The 27,416-nt window shown below is 37.6% G+C and overlaps 1 protein-coding gene and 1 long non-coding RNA gene across 9 annotated transcripts in view; one reads left to right on the top strand and one right to left on the bottom strand.

Annotated features, from left to right (window-relative positions):
- Positions 1 to 8,968, top strand: part of LOC309626410 — a 42,400-nt gene extending 33,432 nt beyond the window's left edge. Inside the window, exon 2 of the long non-coding RNA XR_014243170.1 lies at positions 1,142 to 8,968. This is a non-coding gene — a long non-coding RNA (uncharacterized lncRNA). The remainder of the gene's footprint in view (positions 1 to 1,141) is intronic.
- The window catches only part of SCAPER (S-phase cyclin A associated protein in the ER), a 487,034-nt gene that overhangs the window by 393,352 nt on the left and 66,266 nt on the right, over positions 1 to 27,416 (bottom strand). For all 8 annotated transcript variants that reach the window (XM_082386958.1, XM_082386962.1, XM_082386961.1 and 5 more), the window contains one exon: positions 26,024 to 26,221. In XM_082386958.1, coding sequence (XP_082243084.1) covers positions 26,024 to 26,221 — 198 coding nt within the window. The remainder of the gene's footprint in view (positions 1 to 26,023; positions 26,222 to 27,416) is intronic.

Genomic DNA, 27,416 nt, shown 5'->3' with positions numbered 1-27,416 from the left:
GAGTCTGCCTGCCAATGCAGGGGACACGGGTTCGAGCCCTGGTCTGGGAAGATCCCACATGCCACGGAGCAGCTGGGCCCGTGAGCCGCAATTGCTGAGCCTGCGCATCTGGAGCCTGTGCTCCGCAATAAGAGAGGCCGCGATAGTGAGAGGCCCGCGCACCGCGATGAGGAGTGGCCCCCGCTTGCCACAACTAGAGAAAGCCGTCGCACAGAAATGAAGACCTAACACAGCCATAAATAAATAAATTAATTAATTAAAAAAAAAACCATATGATCTCAACAGACAGAGAAAAAGCTTTTGACAAAATTCAACACTCATTTATGATAAAAACTCCCCAGAAAAATGAATACAGAGGGAACCTACCTCAGCAAAATAAAGGACATATATGACAAACCCACAGCAAGCATCACACTCACTGGTGAAAAAGTGAAAGCATTTCCACTAAGATCAGGAAGAAAACAAGGATGTCCACTCTCACCACTCTTATTCAACATAGTTCTGGAAGTCCTAGCCACAGCAGAGAAGAAAAAGAAATAAAAGGAATACAAATTGGAAAGAATAAGTAAAACTGTCACTGTTTGCAGATGACATCAGACTATACATAGAAAATCCTAAAGATGCAAGCAGAAAACTACTAGAACTAAATAATGAATTTGGTAAGGTTGCAGGATACAAAATTAATGCACAAAAATCTTTGGCATTCTTACACACTAACAACAAAAAATTAGAAAGAGAAATTAAGGAAACAATCCCATTCACCACTGCAACAAAAAGAATAAAATATCTAGGAATAAACCTGCCTAAGAAGGCGGAAGATGTGTACTCATAAAACTATAAAACACTGATGAAAGGAATCAAAGATGACATAAAAAGATGGAGAAGTATACCATGTTCTTGGATTGGAAGAATCAATGTTGTGAAAATGACTATACTACCCAAAGTAATCTAAGATTCAATGCAATTCCTATCAAACTACCAATGGCATTTTTCACAGAACTAGAACAAAAAATTTCACAATTTGTACGGAAAGACAAAAGACCCCGAATAGCCAAAGCAATCTTGAGAAAGAAAAACAGAGCTGAAGGAAAAAGGCTCCCTTACTTCGGACTATAGTACAAAGCTACAGTAATCAAAACAGTATGGTACTGGCACAAAAACAGAAACATAGATCAATGGAACAGGATAGAAAGCCCAGAGATAAACCCACACACCTATGGTCACCTTATTTTTGATAAAGGAAGCAAGAATATACAATGGAGAAAAGACAGCCCCTTCAATAAGTGGTGCTGGGAAAACTGGACAGCTACATGTAAAAGAATGAAATTAGAACACTCCCTAACACTGTATACAAAAATAAACTCAAAACAGATTAAAGACCTAAATGTAAGGCCAGACACTATAAAACTCTTAGAGGAAGACACAGGCAGAACACTCTATGACATAAACCACAGCAAGATCCTTTTTGACCCACCTCCTAGAGAAATGGAAATAAAAACAAAAATAAACAAATGGGACCTAATGAAACTTCAAAGCTTTTGCACAGCAAAGGAAACCATAAACAAGATGAAAAAACAACCCTCAGAATGGGAGAAAATATTTGCAAATGAAGTAACTGAAAAAGGCTTAATCTCCAAAATATACAAGCAGCTCATGTGGCTCAATATCAGAAAACCAAACAACCCAATCCAAAATTGGGCAGAAGACCTAAACAGACATTTCTCCAAAGAAGATATAAAGATTGCCAACAAACACATGAAATGATGCTCAACATCACTAATCATTAGAGAAGCGCAAATCAAAACTACAATGAGGTATCACCTCACATGGGTCAGAATGGCCATCATCAAAAAAATCTACAAACAATAAATGCCAGAGAGGGTGCGGAGAAAAGGGAACCCTCCTGCACTGTTGGTACGAATGCAAATTGATACAGCCACTATGGAGAACCGTATGGAGGTTCCTTAAAAAACTAAAAATAGAACTACCCTATGACCCAGCAATCCCACTACTGGGTATATACCCTGAGAAAACCATAATTCAAAAAGAGACATGTACCACAATGTTCACTGCAGCTCTATTTACAACAGCCAGGACATGGAAGCAACCTAAGTGTCCAGTGACAGATGAATGGATAAAGAAGATGTGGCACATATATACAGTGAAGTATTACTCAGCCATAAAAAGAAATGAAATTGAATTATTTGTAGTGAGGTGGATGGACCTAGAGTCTGTCATACAGAGTGAAGTAAGTCAGAAAGAGAAAAACAAATACTGTATGCTAACACATATATATGGAATCTAAAAAGAAAAAAGAAAAAAAATGGTACTGAGGAACCTAGTGGCCAGGCAGGAATAAAGACGTAGATATAGAGAATGGGCTCTAGGACACGGGGAGGGGAGGGGGGAGCTGGGTCAAAGTGAGAGTAGCACTGACATACATACACTACCAAATGTGAAATAGTTAGCTAGTGGGAAGCAGCAGCATAGCACAGGGAGATCAGCTCAGTGCTTTGCGATGACCTAGAGACTTGTGATAGGGAGGGTGGCAGGAAGGCTCAAGAGGGAGGGGATATGTGTATGCATATGGCTGAGTTCACTTTGTTGTACAACAGAAACTAACAGTATTGTGAAGCAATTATACTCCAATAAAGATCTATTAAAAATTTTTTTGAAAAAATTAAAAATACAGAATCCCTCAATAAAAAATGTAAATAACACAGGATAATATCCACAGCAGGAACAACAGGGATATTCCTTCCTTAAAGGAAGTCTTTAAATGAACAAAAATGAAAAACTTTGATGTTCAGATCAATATGATATGTTTGATCTAAAACTTTTTTTATAACTTTTTCAGGTTCATGAATAGCACCCAAAACAGTAAATATTACAATAAATACCTAATATTCGTTTAATGAAAGACAAGTCCACTTGAGTTCTAGTCTTTAACTCTTCTGCTAATTCATTATGTAATGTCAAGCATGTACTTTGTTTTACAGTTTCCTATTGGTAAAATAAGAGGGCTGGATGATATGATATCTAAGATTATATTCAGATATCATGATTTATGATTCTTTTTCACATTCTGCTCCATTCTGATTTCTAATACCAATCAGATGCACATTTTTCATTCTTTTTTCTGACAAAGCTACATTTTAATATGTCTGTTTATATTTCTCTATTTTTTATTGTGAAGTTTTACATGAAAAATACTTTCTAATTATAAATAGTAAACAAGGGGCTTCCCTGGTGGCGCAGTGGTTGAGAATCTGCCTGCCAATGCAGGGGACACGGGTTCGAGCCCTGGTCTGGGAAGATCCCACATGCTGCGGACCAACTGGGCCCGTGAGCCACAATTACTGAGCCTGCGCGTCTGGAGCCTGTGCCCCGCAACAAGAGAGGCCACGACAATGAAAGACCCGCGCACCGTGATGAAGAGTGGCCCCCGCTTGCCACAACTGGAGAAAGCCCTCGCACAGAAACGAAGACCCAACACAGCCAAAATAAATAAATAAATAAATAATTAAAATAAACAAATAAATAGTAAACAAAAACTGTACCTTTTATGGAAACTTCTATATATCCCAGGATCCTTATAAATTCATCTTTTTGATACTTCAAGGACACAACTCTCTTTAAAAATTTCATGATAAATCTTACACAGAGTTTTACTCTATTGTAAATAGAGCTGAATTACAGGGTATTAGTGTGGTTATTAAACTAAGTATAAGATTTTTTAAACTTTTTTTTAATCCTATAACTATCAAAAAATTTCTGTCTGAAGCAAATAATTTTAAAACAAAAATACGTCTTGAAGAATCATGCAGCTTGAGCTAAATAATAATAAAGATGATACATTTTATAAAAACCTTATATTTAGAAGTAAAAACCAAGAAAAGGTTCTAGAAGTGCTTATCTTATTTGGGGGGTTCCCATAAATTTTTACTAGAGTACCACAAACTAGATTTAAGACCCATTTATTATGTTTTTACTGTTACATACCCAGGAGTGTGACAGAAACAAAAATAGAAGATGACACAGTCTTCATTAAAGATGCTTCCAATTTCATTAAAAACACAAACCACCAAACACTTTTACACAAGAAACAGATCAATATTAAAGTTCAGTGTAAATACTCATTGGGGAAGAAAGCCATAAAAGACAACTGAATCTTTAAACAAATGTATTACTAGAAAAATCTGTCTTACTTGTACATGACTAGGAACAATTACAGCTGCAAACTCCTCCAACTGTTCAATTTATTGTTTTACTGGAGGATAATTGATATATTTATAAGTAAACTTATATATTTATAAGTTATGCTACTTAGCTCATATTTTCACTATTAAATTAAATGAATAGTAAACCTAATTAAATAAATAGCAAACCAACATAAACGCCCTAATCCCATAATCAATCATTACAGCTTTCCAACTAAAATTAAAGAATAGTTTAAGAGAATGTTCACCTGAGATGTTAGTGTATATAACAACAAAGAGGACTGCAAAGATAAGCTGTATGAGAGCTTATTATTTCTTATGTTGTTATCATTATTATCAATAGGCTTTGTAATGCAAGCTCAGTGGCAGCACATCTTCATGAATTACCTTTGCAAGAATCACTTACATGACTATGCCTCTATTAAATACTTAAAAAATGTGAGCAAAAGAGGGATGCATGTAGTACAACTACATCATACTGCAGCTATATCTCACCTAAATGTTTGTTTCATCCTCTTCTGAAGCAGAAAACAAGAAGCCTCTTGCCTAAGAACACTGGGCAGGATTTCCTGGGGTACAACCCTTTATGAAAATCCATTTCCTAAAGATTTCTCTCTCTGCTCCCCAAGAACAAACTCCTTGATTCGCCCCCAGGGCACCAGTAAATTCCTGCTAAACAGTCTTCACCCAAACAACAGAATTTCATTGTTACTCAGTATATGTTATAGATTCAATGTTTGTTTTTAATCTTTTTGTCCTGTTCTATTCAGCTATCCTACTTTATATATTTCAATATATTTAGTTTTTCATGGGAATCATGGAAAGACAGGAGGTGTCTGCTAATTTAATTGCAACAGGAGTCATTCCAAAAAGGGACTTAAGTCTGAGATAGATACAGCAGAGCAGGTTAATAGGAGCTGAAGCCAGCTACTGGAAGACAAGATCAGAATACCAGGCAATAGGTACTGAGCAAAAACTTTGACAGGGTTCATAGAGGGGATTAGATCAAGCAAATAGGATGCAAGATGAAGCAGTATCCAGATAGGCTGAAGTCGTAAGCATGGTTAGAAGAGACATAATCTAGAAGACTAACCTGTTGCCACAATCAAGAATTGTGACCAAATTACTAGCCCTGCTGAATGAGGCCTGGTGAGAATAATGGAGAAGACAACAGCAGAGGCCTTTCTAATGAACCTCATCATCTTGACAGGAGACTAGTTGACTAAACCTTTCTTGGGATGGCTATCTATGACAGATCCTTCCAACTTTTCAGGGAGGAAGTTAAATTTCCAAGTCTGTATCATCGTACCTCCATGATCCTTTCTCATCCATGTGAACACAGTAGGGTTTAAGTGAAATAAAAGTTAATCAAGGATTTGTGGTATATATTTTTCAGGTAGCAATCATCATAAAGAATTTGATGAAAGTTATGAGTCCTCTACCCAAAATAATATACATGAACAAAATAATTTCACAGTACCTTCAAATGATTCAAACACATGAATCTAAGAATCCCTACTCAAGACATTTTCCAGGATAGAACATACATTAGGACACAAATTAAATTTCAATAGGTTTTAAAAGATAGATATCATAAAAAGTAACTTCTCCAACCACAAACAGGATGAAGTTAGAAATCAATAACACAAGTAAAACTGGAAAATTTACAAATTTTTGGAAATTAAACAAGTTCAAACAGCAAATGGATCAAAGAAAATCTCACAAGGGATATTAGAAAATACTTAGAGACACATGAAAATGACAACACAACATATCAAAACGTATGGGATACAGCCAAAGCAGTGCTCAGGGAAATATTTATAGCTATAAATGCTTACACTAAAAAATATGAAAGGTCTCAAAAAAACTTAACTTTACAACTTGAGACACTAAAAAAGAAAAACAAACTAAATCCAAAGTTAGCAGAAATAAATAAGAAAGATTACCGAAGAGATAAACAAAATAAAGAATAAGAAAATAGAAAATAATCAATGAAATGAAAAGTTATTTCTTTGAGAAGACCAACAAAACTTATAAACCTTTAGCTAGATGGACTGAAAAAGAGAATTCAAATTATTAAAATCAGAAATGAAAGTGGGAACAAATTACTACTAATTCTACAGAAATTAAGAAGATTAGAAGAGAGTACTATGAATAACTGTCAACAAATTGGATAAACCAGATGAAATGGACAACTTCCCAAAAAACACAAAACCTACCAAGACTAAATCATGAAGAAATACCTGAAGAGACTTCTAACTAGTTAGGCAATTGAATCAATAAAAATCTCCATACAAAGAAAAGTCCTGGATCTGATGGGTTCGTGGGTGAATTCTACCGAACATTTAAAGAACTAATACCAATCCTTGTAAACTTTTCCCAAAAAACTGCAGATGGGGGGAACATCTCCTAACTCATTCTATAAGGCCAGATAACCCTGATACCAACCCGCACAGAGATCCTATAAGAAAAGAAAACAACAGATCAATATATGAACACTGATGCAAAAATCCTCAAAAAATACTAGCAAACAGAATTCAGCAGCATACTAAAAGGATTAAACACCATGCCCAAATGACATTTATTCCTGTAATGCAAAGACGGTTCAAAATGCAAAAATCAATCAATATAATATGCTATGCCAATAAAATGAAGGAAAAAAACCCCATATGATAATCTCAAATGAAGCAGAAAAAGTATTTGACAAAAATCAGCACCCTTTCATGATAAAAAAACACTCAACAAGCTAAGAATAAAAAGCAAGCTACCCAAATATAGTAAAATCCCTATATGAAAAATACACAGCAAATATCATACTCAATGGTGAAAAACTGAAGGCTTTCCTCTAAGAACAGGAACAAGACCAGTATGTCCTCTTTCACCACTTTTTCAACAAAATACTGGAAGTTTGAGCCAGAGCAATTAGGCAAGAAAAAGAATAAAAGGCATACAGATTGGAGGGAAGAAGTAAAATTATCTGTTTGCAGATGTTATGATCTATTATGTAGAAAACCCTAAAGACGCCACAAAAAAAGTTGTTAAAAATAATAAATGAATTTAGCAAAGTAACAGGATACAAAGTCAACACACAAAAATCATTTGCATTTTTCTATATACTAACAATGAACAATACAAAAAGAAATGCAGAAACAACTCCATTTGCAATACCATCAAAAAGAATGAAACACTTAGGAGTTAACTTAACCAAGAAGGTGAAAAACTTGTACAATAAAAACTACAAAACATAGCTAAAAGAAATTAAAGAAGACATAAATAAACGGAAATACATGCCATCTTCATATAATGGAAGACTTAACATTATTAAAATGCCAATACTACCCAAAGCAATGTACACATTCAATGAAATCCCACTCAAAATCCCAAGTTTTGCAGAAATACAAAAACCCAGCCTAAAATTCATACGGAATCTCAAAGGACCCTAAATACCCAAAACATTCTTGAGAAAGACCAACAAAGCTGGGGGACTAACACCTCTTGATTTCAAAACCTACTACAAAGCTACAATAATCAGAAAGTGTGGTAAGTGATATAAATACAGACATATAGACCAATGGAATAAAGAGCCTAGAAATAAATCTTCATATATATGGTCAAATGATATTTGACAAGAGCAGTAAGACCATTCAATGGGCAAAGGACAGACTTTTCAACAAATGGTGCAAGGAAAACTGGATATCCACATGCAAAAGAATGAAATTGTGCCCTTACCTTACACCATACACTAAAATTAACTCAAAATGGATCAAAGACATAAATGTAAGATGTAAAACTATAAAGCTCTTAGAAGAAAACATAAGGCAAAACTTTCATAACATTGGATTTGGGAATGATTTATTGGGTATGACACCACAGACAAAGGCAACAAAAGAAAAAATATATAAATGGGACATCATGAAATTTAAAAACTTTTTGTGCATCAAAAAACATTACCCACAGAGTAAAAAGGAAATTCAAAGAACAGGAGAAAATATTTATAAATCATGTACCTAGTAAGGGATTATATGTATCCCTCTATATAGTCTATATACCCAGACTATATAGAGAACTCCTAAAACTCAACAACAAAAAAAACTCAATTCAAAAATGGGCAAAGGACTTGAATAGACATTGCTCAAAAGAGGATTTACAAGTGGTCAATACACAGATGTAAAGATACTCAACATCACTAATCAGCAAGGAAATGCAAATCAAAAAAACGAGATATCACCTCACACGTCAGAGTGACTATCATCAAAAAGAACACAACAAATGTTGGCAAACACATGGAAAAAAGTGAACCCTTGTACACTGTTGGTGGGAATGTAAACTGGTGCAGCCACTGTGGAAAACGGTATGGAGGTTTCTCAAAAAAACTAAAAATAGAAATACCATAAGACCCAGCAGTTCCACCCCCGGGTAGATGTCTGGAAAAAAATGTAAACACTAATTCAAAAAGATACATGCACTCCAGGGTGCACAGCAGCGTTATTTACAATTGCCAAGATATGAAAGCAACCTAAGTGTCCATCAACAGATGAATAGATAAAGAAGATGCTATATATACACATACACACGCGCACGTGCACACACAATGGAATATTACTCAGCCATAAAAAAGAATGAAATATTGCCATTTGCAACAACATGGATGGACTTGGAGGGTATTATGCTAAGTGAAATAAGTCAGACAGAGAAAGACAAATACTGTATGATATCACTTATATGTGCAATCTAAAAAATACAACAAACTAGTGAATATAACAAAAAAGAAACAGACTCAGATATAGAGAATAAACTAGTGGTTAACAATGGGGAGAGGGAAGGGTGGAGGGGAAATATAGGAGTAGGTGATTAGGAGGTACAAACCATTATGTATAAAATAAGCTACAAGGATATATTGTACAACACAGGGAATATAGCAAATATTTTATAAAACTACAAAAGGGAGTATAACCTTTAAAAATTGTGACTCACTATATTGTATGCCTGTAACATATAATATTGTACGTCAACAATACTTCAAAAAAAAAAGGAAAAAAGAAAAAGAAATATTGTGATTTAATCGATAGAGAATTCAAAACAGCTGTCATGAAGAAACTCAATGAGCTACAAGAAAACTCAGAGAAAGAGGAGAAGATAGCGGAAGAGTAAGACGCGGAGATCACCTTCCTCCACAGATACATCAGAAATACATCTACACGTGGAACTGCTCCTATAGAACACCCACTGAACGCTGGCAGAAGACGTCAGACCTCCCAAAAGGCAAGAAACACCCCACGTACCCGGGTAGAGCAAAAGAGAAAAGAAACAACAGAGACAAAAGAATAGGGATGGGACCTGCACCAGTGGGAGGGAGCTGTGAAGGAGGAAAGGTTTCCACACACTAGGAAGCCCCTTCGCAGGCGGAAACTGCGAGTGGCAGAGGGGGGAAGCTTCGGAGCCACGGAGGAGAGCGCACCAGCAGGGGTGCGGACGGCAAAGCGGAGAGATTCCCGCACAGAGGAGCGGTGCCGACCAGCACTCGCCGGCCCGAGAGGCTTGGATGCACACCCGCCGGGGCGGGCGGGAGCTGGGAGCTGAGTCTCGGGCTTCGGTTGGATTGCAGGGAGACGACTGGGGTTGGTGCCATGAACACAGCCTGAAGGGGTTAGCATACCACAGCTAGCTGGGAGGGAGTCCGGGAAAAGAACTGGAGCTGCCAAAGAGGCAGAGACTTTTTCTTGCTTCTTTGTTTCCTGGTGCGCGAGGAGAGGGGATTCAGAGCGCCGCTTAAACGAGCTCCACAGATGGGCACGACCATGGCTATCAGCGCGGACCCCAGAGACGGGCATGAAACGATAAGGCTACTGCTGAAGCCACCAAGAAGCCTGTGTGCAAGCACAGGTCATTATCCACACCGCCCCTCCCCGGAGCCTGTGCAGCCCGCCACTGCCAGGGTCCCATGATCCAGGGACAACTTCCCCGGGAGAACGCACGGCGCACCTCAGGATGCTGCAACGTCACGCCGGCCTCTGCCACCGCAGGCTCGCCCTGCATCTGTACCCTTCCCTCCCCCCAGCCTGAGTGAGCCAGAGCCCCCGAAGCAGCTGCTCCTTTAACCCCGTCCTGTCTGAGGGAAGAACAGACGCCCTCAGGCGACCTACAGGCAGAGGTGGGTCCAAATCCAAAGCTGAAACCCGGGAGCTGTGCGAACAAAGAAGAGAAAGGGAAATTTCTCCCAGCAGTCTCAGAAGCAGCGGACTAAAGCTCCACAAACAAATTGATGTACGTACATCTGTGGAATACCTGAATAGACAATGAATCATCCCAAACTGAGGAGGTGGACTTTGGGAGCAAGACATATTATTCTTTCCCCTTTTCCTCTTTTTGTGAGTGTGTATGTGTATGCTTCTGTGTGAGATTTTGTCTGTATAGCGGTGCTTTCACCATTTGTCCTAGGGTTCTGTCCGTCCGCTTTTTTATTTTCTTCATTAAAAATATTTTTTCTTTTTTTCTTAATAATTACTTTTTATTTTTTATTTTAATAATTTTATTTTATCTTACTTTATTTTATTTTATCCTCTTTCTTTCTTTCTATTTTTTCTCCCTTTTATTCTGAGCCATGTGGATGAAAGGCTCTTGGTGCTCCAGCCAGGCATCAGGGCTGTGCCTCTGAGGTGGGAGAGCCAACTTCAGGACACTGGTCCACAAGAGACCTCCCAGCTCCACGTAATACCAAATGACGAAAACCTCCTAGAGATCTCCATCTCAACACCAAGACCCAGCTTCACTCAACGACCAGCAAGCTACAGTGCTGGACACCCTATGCCAAACAACTAGCAAGACAGGAACACAGCCCCATCCATTAGCAGAGAGGCTGCCTAAAATCATACTAAGGCCACAGACACCCCAAAACACACCACCAGACGTGGACATGCCCACCAGAAAGACAAGATCCAGCCTCATCCACCAGAACACAGGCACTAGTCCCCTCCACCAGGAAGCCTACACAACCTACTGAACCTACCTTAGCTACTGGGGACAGATACCAAAAACAACAGGAACTACGAACCTGAAGCCTGTGAAAAGTAGACCCCAAACACAGTAAGATAAGCAAAATGAGAAGACAGAAAAACACACAGCAGATGAAGGAGCAAGGTAAAAAAACACCAGACCTAACAAATGAAGAGGAAATAGGCAGTCTACCTGAAAAAGAATTCAGAATAATGATAGTAAAGATGATCCAAAATCTTGGAAATGGAATAGACAAAATGCAAGAAACATTTAACAAGGACCTAGAAGAACTAAAGAGGAACCAAGCAACGATGAAAAACACAATAAATGAAATTTAAAATACTCTAGAAGGGATCAATAGCAGAATAACTGAGGCAGAAGAATGGATAAGTGACCTGGAAGATAAAATAGTGGAAATAACTACTGCAGAGCAGAATAAAGAAAAAAGAATGAAAAGAACTGAGGACAGTCTCAGAGACCTCTGGGACAACGTTAAACGCACCAACATTCGAATTATAGGGGTCCCAGAAGAAGAAGAGAAAAAGAAAGGGGCTGAGAAAGTATTTGAAGAGATTATAGTTGAAAACTTCCCTAATATGGGAAAGGAAATAGATAATCAAGTCCTGGAAGCACAGAGAGTCCCATACAGGATAAATCCAAGGAGAAACACACCAAGACACATATTAATCAAACTATCAAAAATTAAATATGAAGAAAACATATTAAAAGCAGCAAGGGAAAAACAACAAATAACACACAAGGGAATCCCCATAAGGTTAACAGCTGATCTTTCAGCAGAAACTCTGCAAGCCAGAAGGGAGTGGCAGAACATATTTAAAGTGATGAAGGAGAAAAACCTACAACCAAGATTACTCTACCCAGCAAGGATCTCATTCAGATTTGATGGAGAAATCAAAACCTTTACAGACAAGCAAAAGCTGAGAGAGTTCAGCACCACCAAACCAGCTTTACAACAAATGCTAAAGGAACTTCTCTAGACAAGAAACACAAGAGAAGGAAAACACCTACAATAACACACCCAAACATTTAAGAAAATGGGAATAGGAACATACATATCGATAATTACCTTAAATGTAAATGGATTAAATGTTCCCACCAAAAGACACAGACTGGCTGAATGGATACAAAAACAAAACCCATATATATGCTGTCTACAAGAGACCCACTTCAGACCTAGGGACACATACAGACTGAAAGTGAGGGGATGGAAAAAGATATTCCATGCAAATGGAAATCAAAAGAAAGCTGGAGTAGCAATTCTCATATCAGACAAAATAGACTTTAAAATAAAGACTATTACAAGAGACAAAGAAGGACACTATATAATGATCAAGGAATCGATTCAAGAAGAAGATTTAACAATTGTAAATATTTATGCACCCAACATAGGAGCACCTCAATACATAAGGCAACTACTAACAGCCATAAAAGGCGAAATCGACAGTAACACAATCATAGTAGGGGACTTTAACACCCCACTTTCACCAATGGACAGATCATCCAAAATGAAAATAAATAAGGAAACACAAGCTTTAAATGTTACATTAAACAAGATTGACTTAATTGATATTTATAGGACACTCCACTCAAAAACAACAGAATACATATTTTTGCGAAGTGCTCATGGAACATTCTCCAGGATAGATCATATCTTGGGTCACATATCAAGCCTTGGTAAATTTAAGAAAACTGATATCATATCAAGTATCTTTTCCGACCACAACGCTATGAGACTAGATATCAATTACAGGAAAAGATCTGTAAAAAATACAAACACATGGAGGCTACACAATACACTACTTAATAACGAAGTGATCACTGCAGAAATCAAATGGGAAATCAAAAAACACCTAGAAACAAATGACAATGGACACACGACGACCCAAAACCTATGGGATGCAGCAAAAGCAGTTCTAAGAGGGAAGTTTATAGCAATACAAGCCTACCTCAAGAAACAGGAAACATCTCGAATAAACAACCTAACCTTGCACCTAAAGCAATTAGAGAAAGAAGAACAAAAAAACCCCAAAGTTAGCAGAAGGAAAGAAATCATAAAGATCAGATCAGAAATAAATGAAAAAGAAATGAAGGAAACAATAGCAAATATCAATAAAACTAAAAGCTGGTTCTTTGAGAAGATAAACAAAATTGATAAACCATTAGCCAGACTCATCAAGAAAAAAAGGGAGAAGACTCACATCAATAAAACTAGAAATGAAAAAGGAGAAGTAACAACTGACACTGCAGAAATACAAACGATCATGAGAGATTACTACAAGTGACTCTATGCCAATAAAATGGACAACCTGGAAGAAATGGACAAATTCTCAGAAATGCACAACATGCCGAGACTGAACCAGGAAGAAATAGAAAATATGAACAGACCAATCACAAGCACTGAAATTGAAACTGTGATTAAAAATCTTCCAACAAACAAAAGCCCAGGACCAGATGGCTTCACAGGCGAATTCTATCAAACATTTAGAGAAGAGCTAACACCTATCCTTCTCAAACTCTTCCAAAATATTGCAGAGGGAGGAACACTCCCCAACTCATTCTGTGAGGCCACCAACACCCTGATACCAAAACCAGACAAAGATGTCACAAAGAAAGAAAACTACAGGCCAGTATCACTGATGAACATAGATGCAAAAATCCTCAACAAAATACTAGCAAACCGAATCCAACAGCACATTAAAAGACTCATACACCATGATCAAGTGGGGTTTATCCCAGGAATGCAAGGATTCTTCAATATATGCAAATCAATCAACGTGATACAGCATATTAACAAATTAAAGGAGAAAAACCATATGATCATCTCAATAGATGCAGAAAAAGCTTTCGACAAAATTCAACACCCATTTATGATAAAAGCCCTGCAGAAAGTAGGCATAGAGGGAACTTTCCTCAACATAATAAAGGCCATATATGACAATCCCACAGCCAACATCGTCCTCAATGGTGAAACACTGAAACCATTTCCTCTAAGATCAGGAAAAAGACAAGGTTGCCCACTCTCACCACTATAATTCAACATCATTTGGGAAGTTTTAGCCACAGCAATCAGAGAAGAAAAAGAAATAAAAGGAATCCAATTCGGAAAAGAAGTAAAACTGTCACTCTTTGCAGGTGGCATGATACTATACATAGAGAATCCTAAAGACTCTACCAGAAAACTGTTAGAGCTTATCAATGAATTTGGTAAAGTAGCAGGATACAAAATTAATGACCAGAAATCTCTTGCATTCCTATACACTAATGATGAAAAATCTGAAAGTGAAATTAAGAAAACACTCCCATTTACGACTGCAACAAAAAGAATAAAATATCTAGGAGTAAACCTACCTAAGGAGACAAAAGACCTGTATGCAGAAAATTATGACACTGATGAAAGAAATTAAAGATGATACAAATAGATGGAGAGATATACCATGTTCTTGGATTGGAAGAATCAACATTGTGAAAATGACTATACTACCCAAAGCAATCTACAGATTCAATGCAATCCCTATCAAACTACCACTGGCATTTTTCACAGAACTAGAACAAAAAATTTCACAATTTGAATGGAAACACAAAAGACCCCGAATAGCCAAAGCAATCTTGAGAAAGAAAAACAGAGCTGGAGGAATCAGGCTCCTGTACTTCAGACTATACTACAAAGCTACAGTAATCAAGACAGTATGGTATTGGCACAAAAACAGAAACATAGATCAGTGGAACAGGATAGCAAGCCCAGAGATAAACCCACGCACATATGGTCACCTTATCTTTGATAAAGGAGGCAAGCATATACAGTGGAGAAAAGACAGCCTCTTCAATAAGTGGTGCTGGGAAAACTGGACAGGTACGTGTAAAAGTATGAAATTAGAACACTCCCTAACACCATACACAAAAATAAACTCAAAATGGATTAAAGACCTAAATGTAAGGCCAGACACTATCAAACTCTTAGAGGAAAACATAGGCATAACACTGTATGACATAAATCACAGCAAGATCCTTTTTGACCCAGCTCCTAGAGAAATGGAAATAAAAACAAAAATAAACAAATGGGACCTAATGAAACGTAAAAGCTTTTGCACAGCAAAGGAAACCATAAACAAGACCAAAAGACAACCCTCAGAATGGGAGAAAATATTTGCAAATGAAGCAACTGACAAATCTCCAAGATTTACAAGCAGCTCATGCAGCTCAATAACAAAAAAACAAACCCTCAGAATGGGAGAAAATATTTGCAAAATATTTGCAAACGAAGCAACTGACAAAGGATTAATCTCCAAAATATACAAGCAGCTAATGCAGCTCAATATCAAAAAAACAAACAACCCAATCCAAAATTGGGCAGAAGACCTAAACAGACATTTCTCCAAAGAAGATATAGAGATTGTCAACAAACACACGAAAGGATGCTCAACATCACTAATCATTAGAGAAATGCAAATCAAAACTACAATGAGGTATCACCTCACACCGGTCAGAATGGCCATCATCACAAAATCTACAAACAATAAATGCTGGAGAGGGTGTGGAGAAAAGGGAACCCTCTTGCACTGTTGGTGAGAATGTAAACTGATACAGCCACTATGGAGAACAGTATGGAGGTTCCTCAGAAAACTAAAAACAGAACTACCATATGACTCAGCAATCCCACTACTGGGCATATACCCTTAGAAAACCATAATTCAAAAAGAGTCATGTACCACAATGTTCACTGCAGCTCTATTTACAATAGCCAGGACATGGAAGCAACCTAACCTAAGTGTCCATCGACAGATGAATGGATACAGAAGATGTGGCACATATATTAATGGAATATTGAGTTATCTGTAGCGAGGTGGATGGACTTAGAGACTGTCATACAGAGTGAAGTAAGTCAGAAAGAGAAAAACAAATACTGTATGCTAACACATATATATGGAATTTAAAAAAAAAAGTGGTTCTGAAGAACCTAAGGGCAGGACAGGAATAAAGACGCAGACATAGAGAATGGACTTGAGGACACGGGGAGGGGGAAGGGTAAGCTGGAACAAAGTGAGAGTGTGGCATGGACATATATACACTACCAAATGTAAAATAGCTAGCTAGTGGGAAGCTGCCGCACAGCAGAGGGAGATCAGCTCGGTGCTTTGTGTCCACTTAGAGGGGTTGGATAGGGAGGGTGGGAGGGAGATGCAAGAGGGAGGAGATATGGGGATGTATGTATATGTATAGCTGATTCACTTTGTTATACAGCAGAAACTAACACACCATTGTAAAGCAATTATACTCCAATAAAGATGTTAAAAAAAAAAAAGAAGAGTCATGTACCACAATGTTCATTGCAGCGCTATTTATAATAGCCAGGACAAGGAAGCAACCTAGGTGTCCATCAACAAATGAATGGATAAAGAAGATGTGGCACATATATACAATGGAATATTTCTCATCCATAAAAAGAAATGAAATTGAGTTATTTGTAGTGAGGTGGATGGACCTAGAGTCTGTCATACAGAGTGAAGGAGGTTAGAAAGAAAAACAAATACTGTATGCTAACACATATATATAGAATCTAAAAAAAAAAAGGTTCTGACGAACCTAGGGGCAGGACAGGAAGAAAGAGGCGGACATAGAGAAAGGACTTGAGGACACAAGGAGGGGGAAGGGTAAGCTGGGACCAAGTGAGAGAGTAGCACTGACATAATATACACTACCAAATGTAAGATAGATAGCTAGTGGGAAGCAGCTGCTTCACACAGGGAGATCAGCTCAGTGCTTTGTGACCACCTACAGGAGTGGGATAGGGAGGGTGGGAGGGAGACGCAAGAGGGAGGAGATATGGGGATGTATGTATACGTATAGCTGATTCACTTTGTTATAACGCAGAAGCTAACACACCATTGTAAAGCAATTATACTCCAATAAAGACGTTAAAATAAAAATAAGAAAAAAACGAAAGAACGTCATTGGTAAAAAGCACTATAAAAGGAAAGAAAAAAAAAAAAATGAGACGGGGACATACCCAAAAGGACAAGAAAAAAGCTCACCAGAGAGTAATAAGGGTCTTTAAAAGGCAATGTATTGACACTAGGAAACAGGGAGGGGATGTGTGAATGGGAAAAAAATGCAAAAGATGAATGAATGGGAACTTTGCAGCTGACAAAGAAGAGAGCATGGGTGGCTGGGAGAGTGGTGGTCATTAACAGAAATAAAGAAATCAGGAAGAAATCTTTTAAAATGAAAGTATAATATGGTTTGATGGCTACTCCTAAGAACTAGGCTACCATTACTAGGAACTTAGCCCAGATAAGTCAGGTTTGACTAACCCCAGTAATAGTTACAACATGGTGATTGTGGGATCAAGTTATTAAGTTATTCCAAATACCCCAAAGAAAAATAATCTATTCTCTATTGATTATAATAAATGAGAACCAAACATAAGGAACAAAGATTTATCAACGAAGACATCATCAATGAAGTGTCATGTTAAATACACTAAAAAATAACAATTCATCTACCTCTACAACTTAAACACTGAATCATAAAATAATGTCTCAGGAAATGTTATATACATAGGAGTAATTATTCTTTAATCAATAAAAATAGCAAAATTTTACTGTAAGCATACAATGAATGAAAAACAGCAAAGAATACATAACTAGAATAAGACCAGATACAGACAGAGGAAAAGATAGCTATTAATGGGGTAGGAGGTGGGTGAAATGGGTTAATAAGCTGGTCAAAAGGTACAAATTTTCAGTTACAAAATAATGAAGTCCAGGAAATGTAATGTACAGCATGGTAACTATAGTTAATAATAATGTATATTTGAAAGTTGCTAAGAGAGTAGATCTTAAAACTAATCACAAGAAAAAAATTGTAACTATGTGTGGTGATGGATGTTAGCTAGAGTTATTGTGGTGATCATTTCACAATATATACATATACTGAATAAAAAAAAGTAAAAAGTAAATTTTTGAAAGATAGTTATTAATGTAAAACAATGGTGAGGTAACCAAAGCCTATTCCATAAATGCACAGGTGAACTCTTAGCCTACTCTTCCTGTGCAGAATCTCATGTTCTTTGTAACAAACTGCAATACCTGAGCTAAAGGGCAACAGGCAAATCAAACAAACCAAAAAAAGATAGAGAGATTATAATATTAACATCACACAAAACAGAATTCACAAATGTTAAATTCACAATGAAAATACAACTCATATGATCCTTTATACAACTAATAATAAGGCAGCAAAATGGTTTAAAAAATTTTAGTACCTTTATTTTATATATTTTCTTTTCAAATTTCTGTAAAAGACCATCGATTTTTACAGCAAAAATTAAGAAACTGAGACGCTTATAGTGTATAGAGTAGTAAAATATAAGCAATGAGAACAAAAAAGGCGGAGTAGGTCAATGGAATTGTGCTGTTGTAATGTCCTTACACTCTTCATGAAACAGTCTGATATTAATTGAAAGTAGATTATGATGAAGTAAACATGCATGTAATACTTATTCCTTCAGCAGGTTATTACCTAAAAGTTTTGCCTTAAGTTAAATCTGATTTTCCAATAGAAACAATGGCATTAAATGAAGATGTTTTCCTAGGACTCAAATTCACGGCCTCCCTCTGCGGCTCACTGCTGAGTATACTTCGTTGTGGCAATGCCCCAAACTGGCAATGCACAGCCTGAGAGGAGGTCTTCTCCCAGAGCCCGCCCATCCTCGGTGCTCCCCTCAACTGATCTAACATGGCTCCCCGTCTCCAGGTCAAAGCCTCTGAGGACACTCCTCTAACCACTTCACTCTCCACCCTTCTCTCTCCTACAATCCAAGGCTCTCCAGCCTATCGTTTTGCTGCAAAAACTTCTTTTGCACTTCTAGACTTTTGCACTTGTGTGCCTAGATGGGATGAGTCTATAAATCTATTTTGCAACTTAAAAAAAAAAATTCTCAGAAATTCAAGGAAATGTTGAAGAAACTGCAATAGTAGTGGGAGACTAAAATATCTGTGTCTGACAGATCAAGGAGATCAAAAAAAGTAATAATTTGGAGTATGTGAATAGTAACTTTAAAAATATAAATATGAACGTATCAATTTCTATCTACAGAGAATCCATCTTACCTATTCCTACCATGTCCAAAGGATATTTGCAAACACTTAGCTTCTTTACTTTCTCCACATCTATCAGGCTTCTGCAATAGTCATTTCCTTCCCCATCCAGCTTAGGTTCCATGGTCCACTACTCCAACTACTCTCTTACCCTCTTCAGTCCTTTACTCCAATGAAATTACACTGCATCTGCCTAAAAAAATACCTATCCATGATTAATTCATCTACCCACCATCTTTGTGCATTTTTAGCAAGCGACTGAATGCTAAGTATAACTCAGGAGAGAGGCGAATCACATCACTGTGTAAACCAGTGTCTTCACCCCCAAAATCTATGTAGTCTCATTGCTTCACACAGCCTTTTGACATCTATTTACAGAGCATTCACTATGTTTCAACGCCAGTTCCAAGAACTGATGATGGAGGGGTAAACAAGACAGTGTGGTTTCTGTCCTCATGGAGCTTACTGTCTAGTAAGGGAGACAGATATAAAAACAACAAAATAAACAGTTATGTAGTTTCAATTGTGATAAGTGCTTCTAGGGAAAGTATTAAGAGTACAGTCGGGCCATACGTGCCCAAGCAGAACCCATGGATACCCAGGGCTGAATGTACTATGTCATTTTATATAAGGGGCTTGAGCATCCATGGATATTGGTATCCACAGGGCAGGGGCCGGGGGAGAAGGTGTCCTGGAACCAATCCCCTTCAGATACTGAGGGATGACTGTATATTACAGGGGAACCTGGTTTAGTCTGAAATATCTGGATAGGCTCCCCCTGAGGAAGTGACACTTAAACTGAAAACTAAATTAAGAATAGAAATTAGGTAAAAGGGATAGGGGAGGTGAGGAGGTGCTGGGCAAGAAGAATGAGAGATTAGTGTTCTGGCAGAAAAATCAGAATGTGGAAATGTCTGAAGACTGGTGAGCACATGGCATGTTTGACTAACTGAAAGAAGGCTGGTTTAAATGAGGCAGAAGGGAAGAGAGAAAAGTGGTGTGAAATGAGGTAAGCAGCGATCAAGTCACTCAAGATTTGAAGGTCACGCTGAAGATTTTAATGCTCAGAGCAAAGGGAAACTTTTGAGGAGCTGTAATCAAAAAAGTTAGATCTTATTTTTGTGGTTTTTAAGTATCATTTTGCCTATAATGTGGAGAATGGATTGGAAGGATGCAGGGAGTCCTGTTACAAGGTTTCAGTTGTAATCCAGGCATTTTTTACTGGTGGCTTGGACTAGAATGGCAGCAGTGGAGAATGAGAGAAGTGGACAGATCAGAACGATTTAGTAAATAATCTGAAAGAGGCCGATTCATTGGACAGTGGCTGGTGTGAGGTGAAGGGAGGAGGGGAGAAGAGAAATACATCTCCAGGTTTGGGGCAGAGGAAGTTACCATGAACTTGGTTTTATATACGTCAGTTTGACATGCTTGTGAAATACACAAGTGGAGATGCCAACTAGGCAAGTTGGATATACAAGTCTGAAAATCAGAAGAAAGATATAGGCTAGACATATAAATTTAAGAATCATCAGAAAATGAAGAGTAAATTAAGCCATGGCATGGAGAAAACTGCAGGGGGAGAAAGATGGTCTAAAAGGAGCCTTAATGACTTCTCAAAAGCTAAAGGTCAGGTGGAAAAGAAAAAGCCAATAAAGAGGAGACAGAAGCAGCAGCCAACAAAGGAGGAAGAAAACTAGCAGAGGTTGTTCCATAAAAGCCAAAGAAGGGAGTGCTGTAAGAAGAGGGGAGTGGTCAACAGCATGAAATGCTACTCAGAGATCATGGAAGGGACTGAAAAACAACCACTGGACTTACTGAGTGACTTTAATAAGAACTTAACAGGAGCTCTGATAGGATGTGACACCAGGTTGGAGTAGACTAATGAGTACCTGGGAGAAAAGGAAATGAAGGCAGCAAATGTAGAAAGTTCTTCTAAGAAACTTGGCTAAGAAGGGGAGGAGGAAAATGGGGACTGGGAGAGTAGACGAAAGGATAAGTAAAGTAGAGAAAGGGTTTGGGGGTTTCTTCTTCTTGTTCTTAATTTTGTAGTTCAGAATGGAAGAGAAATAAGCATGTGTATGCTGATGGGAAAAGAATCTAATAAGGAAACTGAAGATACAGGAAAGAGAAGAATTTCCAATCTCAACTGTGACCTTCAAGGCTGCTGGGCAATCCTGTGGTTTCTATATGTCAGCCCTTTCATTCTCCATCACAGGTATTTCAGACCTTTCCACTCTCTTCAAACTTCCAACCCCACACCTCCTACTTTTCAAAAATAAAAAGAGCAAAGAACCCATCAAATGGAATTTCAAATTCTTATCACAAATCTCCACCTTGATCCCATCTGTTCTTATCCCTCTTGAATGCCAAGTTGAACAAGCTTTCTCTCAACTGCAGTCATTCTTAACCTATGCACCACTCCTACTTCTCCATGGCTTTTGGGACATTCCTATTCTCCTATCTTCTTCCTACCTCTATGATGATTCCTTCTCTGTCCTGGACCTGTATTCTTCTTTCTCCATCTGTGACTTCTCCTTTCATCTAATTATAAAATTTATTTTCTTTTTATTGTGTGTCATACCTTTCTAAGCACTTTCTCACATCTCATTTTGATCCTTACTTGTTGAACTGAGAAGTCTCAACTATTGAGATATAAACATAGAATACTTTTATTTTTTCCCCATATAACTAACTACTCAGTTGAATCCTAAACCTGCTGAGTATGCTCAGTGAAATTCCACAATTTTTCAGGCACATTCAATTATCAAAACTTGGTTTTTAAATCCCATCTACAGACAACCTGCCTATTAGCACAAGTGAGAATTACATGGCCTTTAGCAGATGCTTGTGGTGGGGAAGAACATGGTTTATCCTCACTGTCTCTCTCCTCTCTTCCTCCTCTGTACCCCTTCAAACTCTCCTACATTCACAAACTTATGTCCTTGCCATAAGTGGCAGCTGTGAGAACAGAGCAATATCCTACTTATTATAGAGCTCACCAGTTATTAGTGATGGATCTACTACAGTCATCAGCCAGTCCTTCTCCAGGGACTAAGGTGATACTGACCACCAAAAGAATCAAGTGCTGCCAGGCAGAGATGCATCCCTAATCTTTCTCTGAATCAATTTGAAGTCAGTGGTCTCTACTGATCTCTGCAGTACATGGTAATTTCTGCACAGGGAACACTCAAGGTTCCCTAGGCAGTGGTCAGGTTCACCCTGGCTCCCTCTGCCCAAGCAGTATCTGCCTCAACTCCAACAGAGGTTGGTATACTTTACCTAACCAAGTGTCCCCATAGGAAGGCCCTATTACTCCAAGATCTTCACTAATGTACACAATTCTACCCTCACATAAATCGTGAGATGCACTGGGGGTCCTCTTTACTTGGTCAATGACAAGTCCCATCCTATCTCCTTCCAAAGAAAGCATACTACCCTAAAGTCCCTTCAAGCCCAGCTGGCATGAGCTACTCCAGCAAGCTTATTATGCTATGAAATCTCTAAGGGAGATGTAGGTAGCAGTCTCTATATTCAAGGATGCCCCCAATATTCCAGAGCCACACATCCAGTTCCCCCAGGTTGAAATGGAAAACAGAAAATGGAAAGTACAATATGTTGCCAGTATGCTTTCCCCCAAAATCTCTCAACATATTCCACAGGCACCAAAATCAGCACGGCAAAGATCCAGCCAGAGAACAAGATGCCAGTCTCCTGCAGCCATACACACAAACTTCACAAGCACTTCACGCACCACCTCAAACTTCATTAACTGTGCACTCCCCAAAAGGCAATCTCCCCCTAGCCTACTTTATATGGAAGAAGGGGAAATGCAGTGGTGATGGTCAGAGTATAGCTTTGCTGGAAAAGTCAGTTCTTAGCAAGTCATGCAGTGGAGTAGCTGATGGCATAACAGGCATGTCTTTAAACGAAAAAACTGAGAAATGTAGCCTCTTGATTAAAGAGATTGGCTCTGGTCAGCAATCCTGGTTGATATAGTTAAGATACTTTTTCATGCTGTACTTATCATGTGAATTACATAATACAGGAGTTATTAACTGCATTTTACATATGAGACAAAGAATTGAACTGTGGTTACTTAACAAAGGCGTTGCACAAAAATCACAAAGAAGGACAAATATTGCCAGTAAATCTACAAAACAAAGGCTGAGTGCACCTGTACAATGAGGATCTACAAAATGAGGGTTATACATCTTATAAAGGTACTAATCAAATGAGATAATGGATAGAAGTGCTTTTAAAATGAGAATAGAACAAAACAAAAATAGAACTCCAGTTATTATATACCCAGCACATGGATAGAGCAAATATTCAACTGTATATTTTTACGTCACCACCTGTAAGTCCTAGATGGGGAGAGGAGCAGAGTTGGGTATGAAATTAACTTTTAAGCTCCCAGATTTTATTTCTCAGCATAAACCTTTGAGCATCTTGGCACAGTACAAAGAATAGAGAACACATTTCTACCCCTCTAACTTTGTCAAAATCTTCTCAATTCTTTCTTTCTTTTTTAAATAAAAAAATTTATTTATTTATTTTTGGCTGTGTTGGATCTTCATTGCTGCATGTGGGCTTTCTCTAGTTGCAGTGAGCAGGGGCTACTCTTCGTTTCGGTGCGTGAGCTTCTCATTGTGGTGGCTTCTCTTGTTGCGGAGCACAGGCTCTAAGCACGCGGGCTTCAGTAGCTGTGGCACGTGGGCTCAGTAGTTGTGGCTCACGGGCTCTACAGCACAGGCTCAGTAGTTGTGGTGCACAGGCTTAGTTCCTCTGCGGCATGTGGGATCTTCCCGGACCAGAGATTGAACCCGTGTCCCCTGCTTTGGCAGGCGGATTCTTAACCACTGTGACACCAGGGAAGTCCCTATATTGCATTATTCTACTTTGTATTTGAAAATTCTCATAATAAGAAGTTAAAAATTAAAAAAAAATTTTTTTTTAATCTTCTCCATTCTTATAATCTACAACTTGCACAACCAATTTCTATTACTGTTAAACTTTCACAAAGTTTTGACAGGACTGAAAATAAAAGCTACACTGTCTTTGTTTCATAGATATGTTGATTTGTATCATATTTTAGATTCCACATATAAGTGATATCATATGGTATGTGTCTCTCACTAGAGATGATAAACTCTAGGTCCACCAGTGTTGCTGCAAATGGCATTATTTCATTCTTTTTGATGGTTGAGTAATACTCCATTGTATATATATAATAAATTTTTTTTAAAAAAGCTACCCTGTCTTATGGCAAGTCTAGCTTCCCTGAATACAGTATCAGAGATAGGTGCAAGAGTTTCTGCTCATCACAGAGACATGGTTGCAACTGGTCCAACTCACTTCTATAAAGAAGTATACATTTGACAAATTTGATTTCTTCAGTCAACCTTTTGTTATTTTTAATCACAAAATCAAAGAATCTGCTGATCTTATTGATCTCTAAGGATGACCCAAAGATTATCTAGGCCCACATGCTCATTTTATATAAGAAACTATAATCCAAAATTAAATCCAATAGTGTTTTCTACACAACATGCTGACTCATTCCACCCCAATGATATGATTTTCCTTAAAAATATTTTTCTTAAAACATAAAAAGTTTTACATGCTGATAGTAACAATATTAATTGTGACAACCAAAGCATAAATTTGGGTGATTTCAATCACTGTTCATTCTGAAATCTGTTTCTGAAGAGTCATAATTTTAGGCTAGTTTAAAACATTTTGGCTGTTTCCAATTTTAGAGGAAACATAGCTGTTGTGTCAACATGTAACTTTGCTTTGACCCTTCGGATATTTCAAAGGTTAAACAATGAATTCCAGGATTTTCAACCATGTTCACTGTAGAAGCAGAAGCTACCTCTGTAATATTTCTATGATGATGTATCATTCTGGTTTTTCTCAAAATAATTTTATTTAGTATAAACTAATACAGTATATAGTTTGTATCTACTAAAAGGCCAGACTTTCTAGTGAATTTTTAGAGCCAGATTATGCTATGTGTCTGTTTAATATACTATTACAAATACAAGGTTATCTAAAATTAGAAAACACACCTTACAATGACATCCCAATCCCGCCCAGGATTGTTTATGGTTAGCCATCAATCTCACTTTTCCCTGATCACAGTGAATTAGAAGAGCGATAAGTTATCTCAACAGAAAAGGAGCAATGTCCAATTAAAGGCATTAAACAGGAAACCAAAGAATGTGAAAATCTCACTAATGCCACCTACAGTACCAATGGAGAACACAGATAAGAGAGATTTTTTAATAAATTGTGTGTATGTGTACCTATCCTTTAATTTCTTGCCTAGGACTATGTATCAAGACAACTTTCTACCAAATCTTGCACAGAATATAAAAGTACATAATTAGGTAATGCAAACAACAACAACAAGGGTACTCTTGAAAAATCAAAACAAAGAAAAACCTGACACACTCACAGAAGCAGAGAGTAGAACAGTGGTTGCAAGTGACAGGGGAAATAGGGAGATGTTGGTCAAAGGGTACAGACTTTCAGTTATAAGATGAATAAGTTCTGCGGATCTAGTGTATAGCATGGAGACTACAGTTATTACTAAAGTACTGTATACTGAGGCAAATTATCGAGTCAGATGTAGCAAACATTGGCGAATCTGACTTCAAATGGATTACAAAGCCTGAAAGCAAACCTTACCTTACATTCCACCACACTCTGATCTGATTCACAAGTTACATAGATTTCATCTACTGCCCGGCGAAGATTGTCAAAAAGAAATGCCCAGTATCGAGCTCTTAGATCAATTTTCCGAGGGTGCCTTGTTTTAGTGGGACTTTTATCAAAGTGTTTATCTCCAGTTGTAGATGACGTTATTTTACAGTCTACTGTAGTGTTCTGATGAAATAAAACAAAACATGAAAAAATATTTTTTAAAAGCCTCCAGGAAATGGATTTTTGTATAAATCAAATTTTTCAACATAAATACTTAAAAACATGACATTCTTCTTTTTAGCTTATATCACACTGAATTCATCAAAACAAAACTTCTCAACTTAAATAAAAGTGGCAGGTTTGTAAGGTCAATTACATGTTTCATTGAAGATTAGGATGATTTTAATGGTGAACAGACTCTTAGTCAAAAAGGAGCACTAAACTGGCTCCTGATTTACTAAAATACGTGTATGGCACATTTACATACAGTAACAAATAACAGATACTAATTTCAACACTTTGAAATTGCTTGTGTACATTCTTTTCGTTTAGAAATGACATATCCTATACTTATATTCAGTTACTTAATTTTATCTTAAACCTTTTTCCACTGAAAGTAAAAATATATAAATACAAAACAATTTACTAGAAAAGAACACTGATGAATAAAACCAAGCATCAGCTACAGAGCAGACTCACCAAATAAAGTAACTACAGTATTCATATGACCCAATCTTTCCTCAGTTGCACAGGCAGACTTTGAAAATACAATTATATTCTATACTTTTATAGACTGTACCAAAGAATCATTCCACCACAAACAGGAGCGTGCAGTTTACATAAAGACCTGAACTTCTCACTGGAAGTACAAAGGAGTTGCTTATCTCTCTGTGGCTACCTAAACTGATAAATAAATAAATACTAACCTTGCACTACAGTTACAACAACAATCTCAAGTTTCTTTGGGTTGTTCTGTATGTGTGTATGTCATTCCTGTTAGCTTGTTTTTCCTTTTCATAGAAGAGCCCCTGAGTGAAGAATATCCAAAATAGAAGCTAATACTCTCCTGTTTTGTTTTAGGATTTGGCCTTCAACGTAACAGTGATTCCTATACTTCAAAAATCTTTTATAGCCTATCTTCGGTTTATATAGAATCTTCACTATCAAAAGTCAAGCAAACAAAACATATATACGCACAAAGACATGCACACTTAAGAGACTGAGATGGAGCTGGTCATCCTCCTTCCGCAGTCCCCCATCCAGACTAAGGTTGTCAGACTCAGCAAATAAAAAGTAGTAAATATTTTATCTGACAGCCTTAGTCCAGGCCCAAATTCTCAACACTCAAGCAATAAAATTTAAAGTAATCATCAACAAC

The sequence above is a fragment of the Balaenoptera borealis genome, assembly GCF_965194805.1.
Source record: "Balaenoptera borealis genome assembly, chromosome: 3".
NCBI lineage: Eukaryota > Metazoa > Chordata > Mammalia > Artiodactyla > Balaenopteridae > Balaenoptera > Balaenoptera borealis.
The sequence above is the reverse complement of the archived record's forward strand: the minus strand, read 5'-3'. Positions and strand labels throughout refer to the sequence as shown.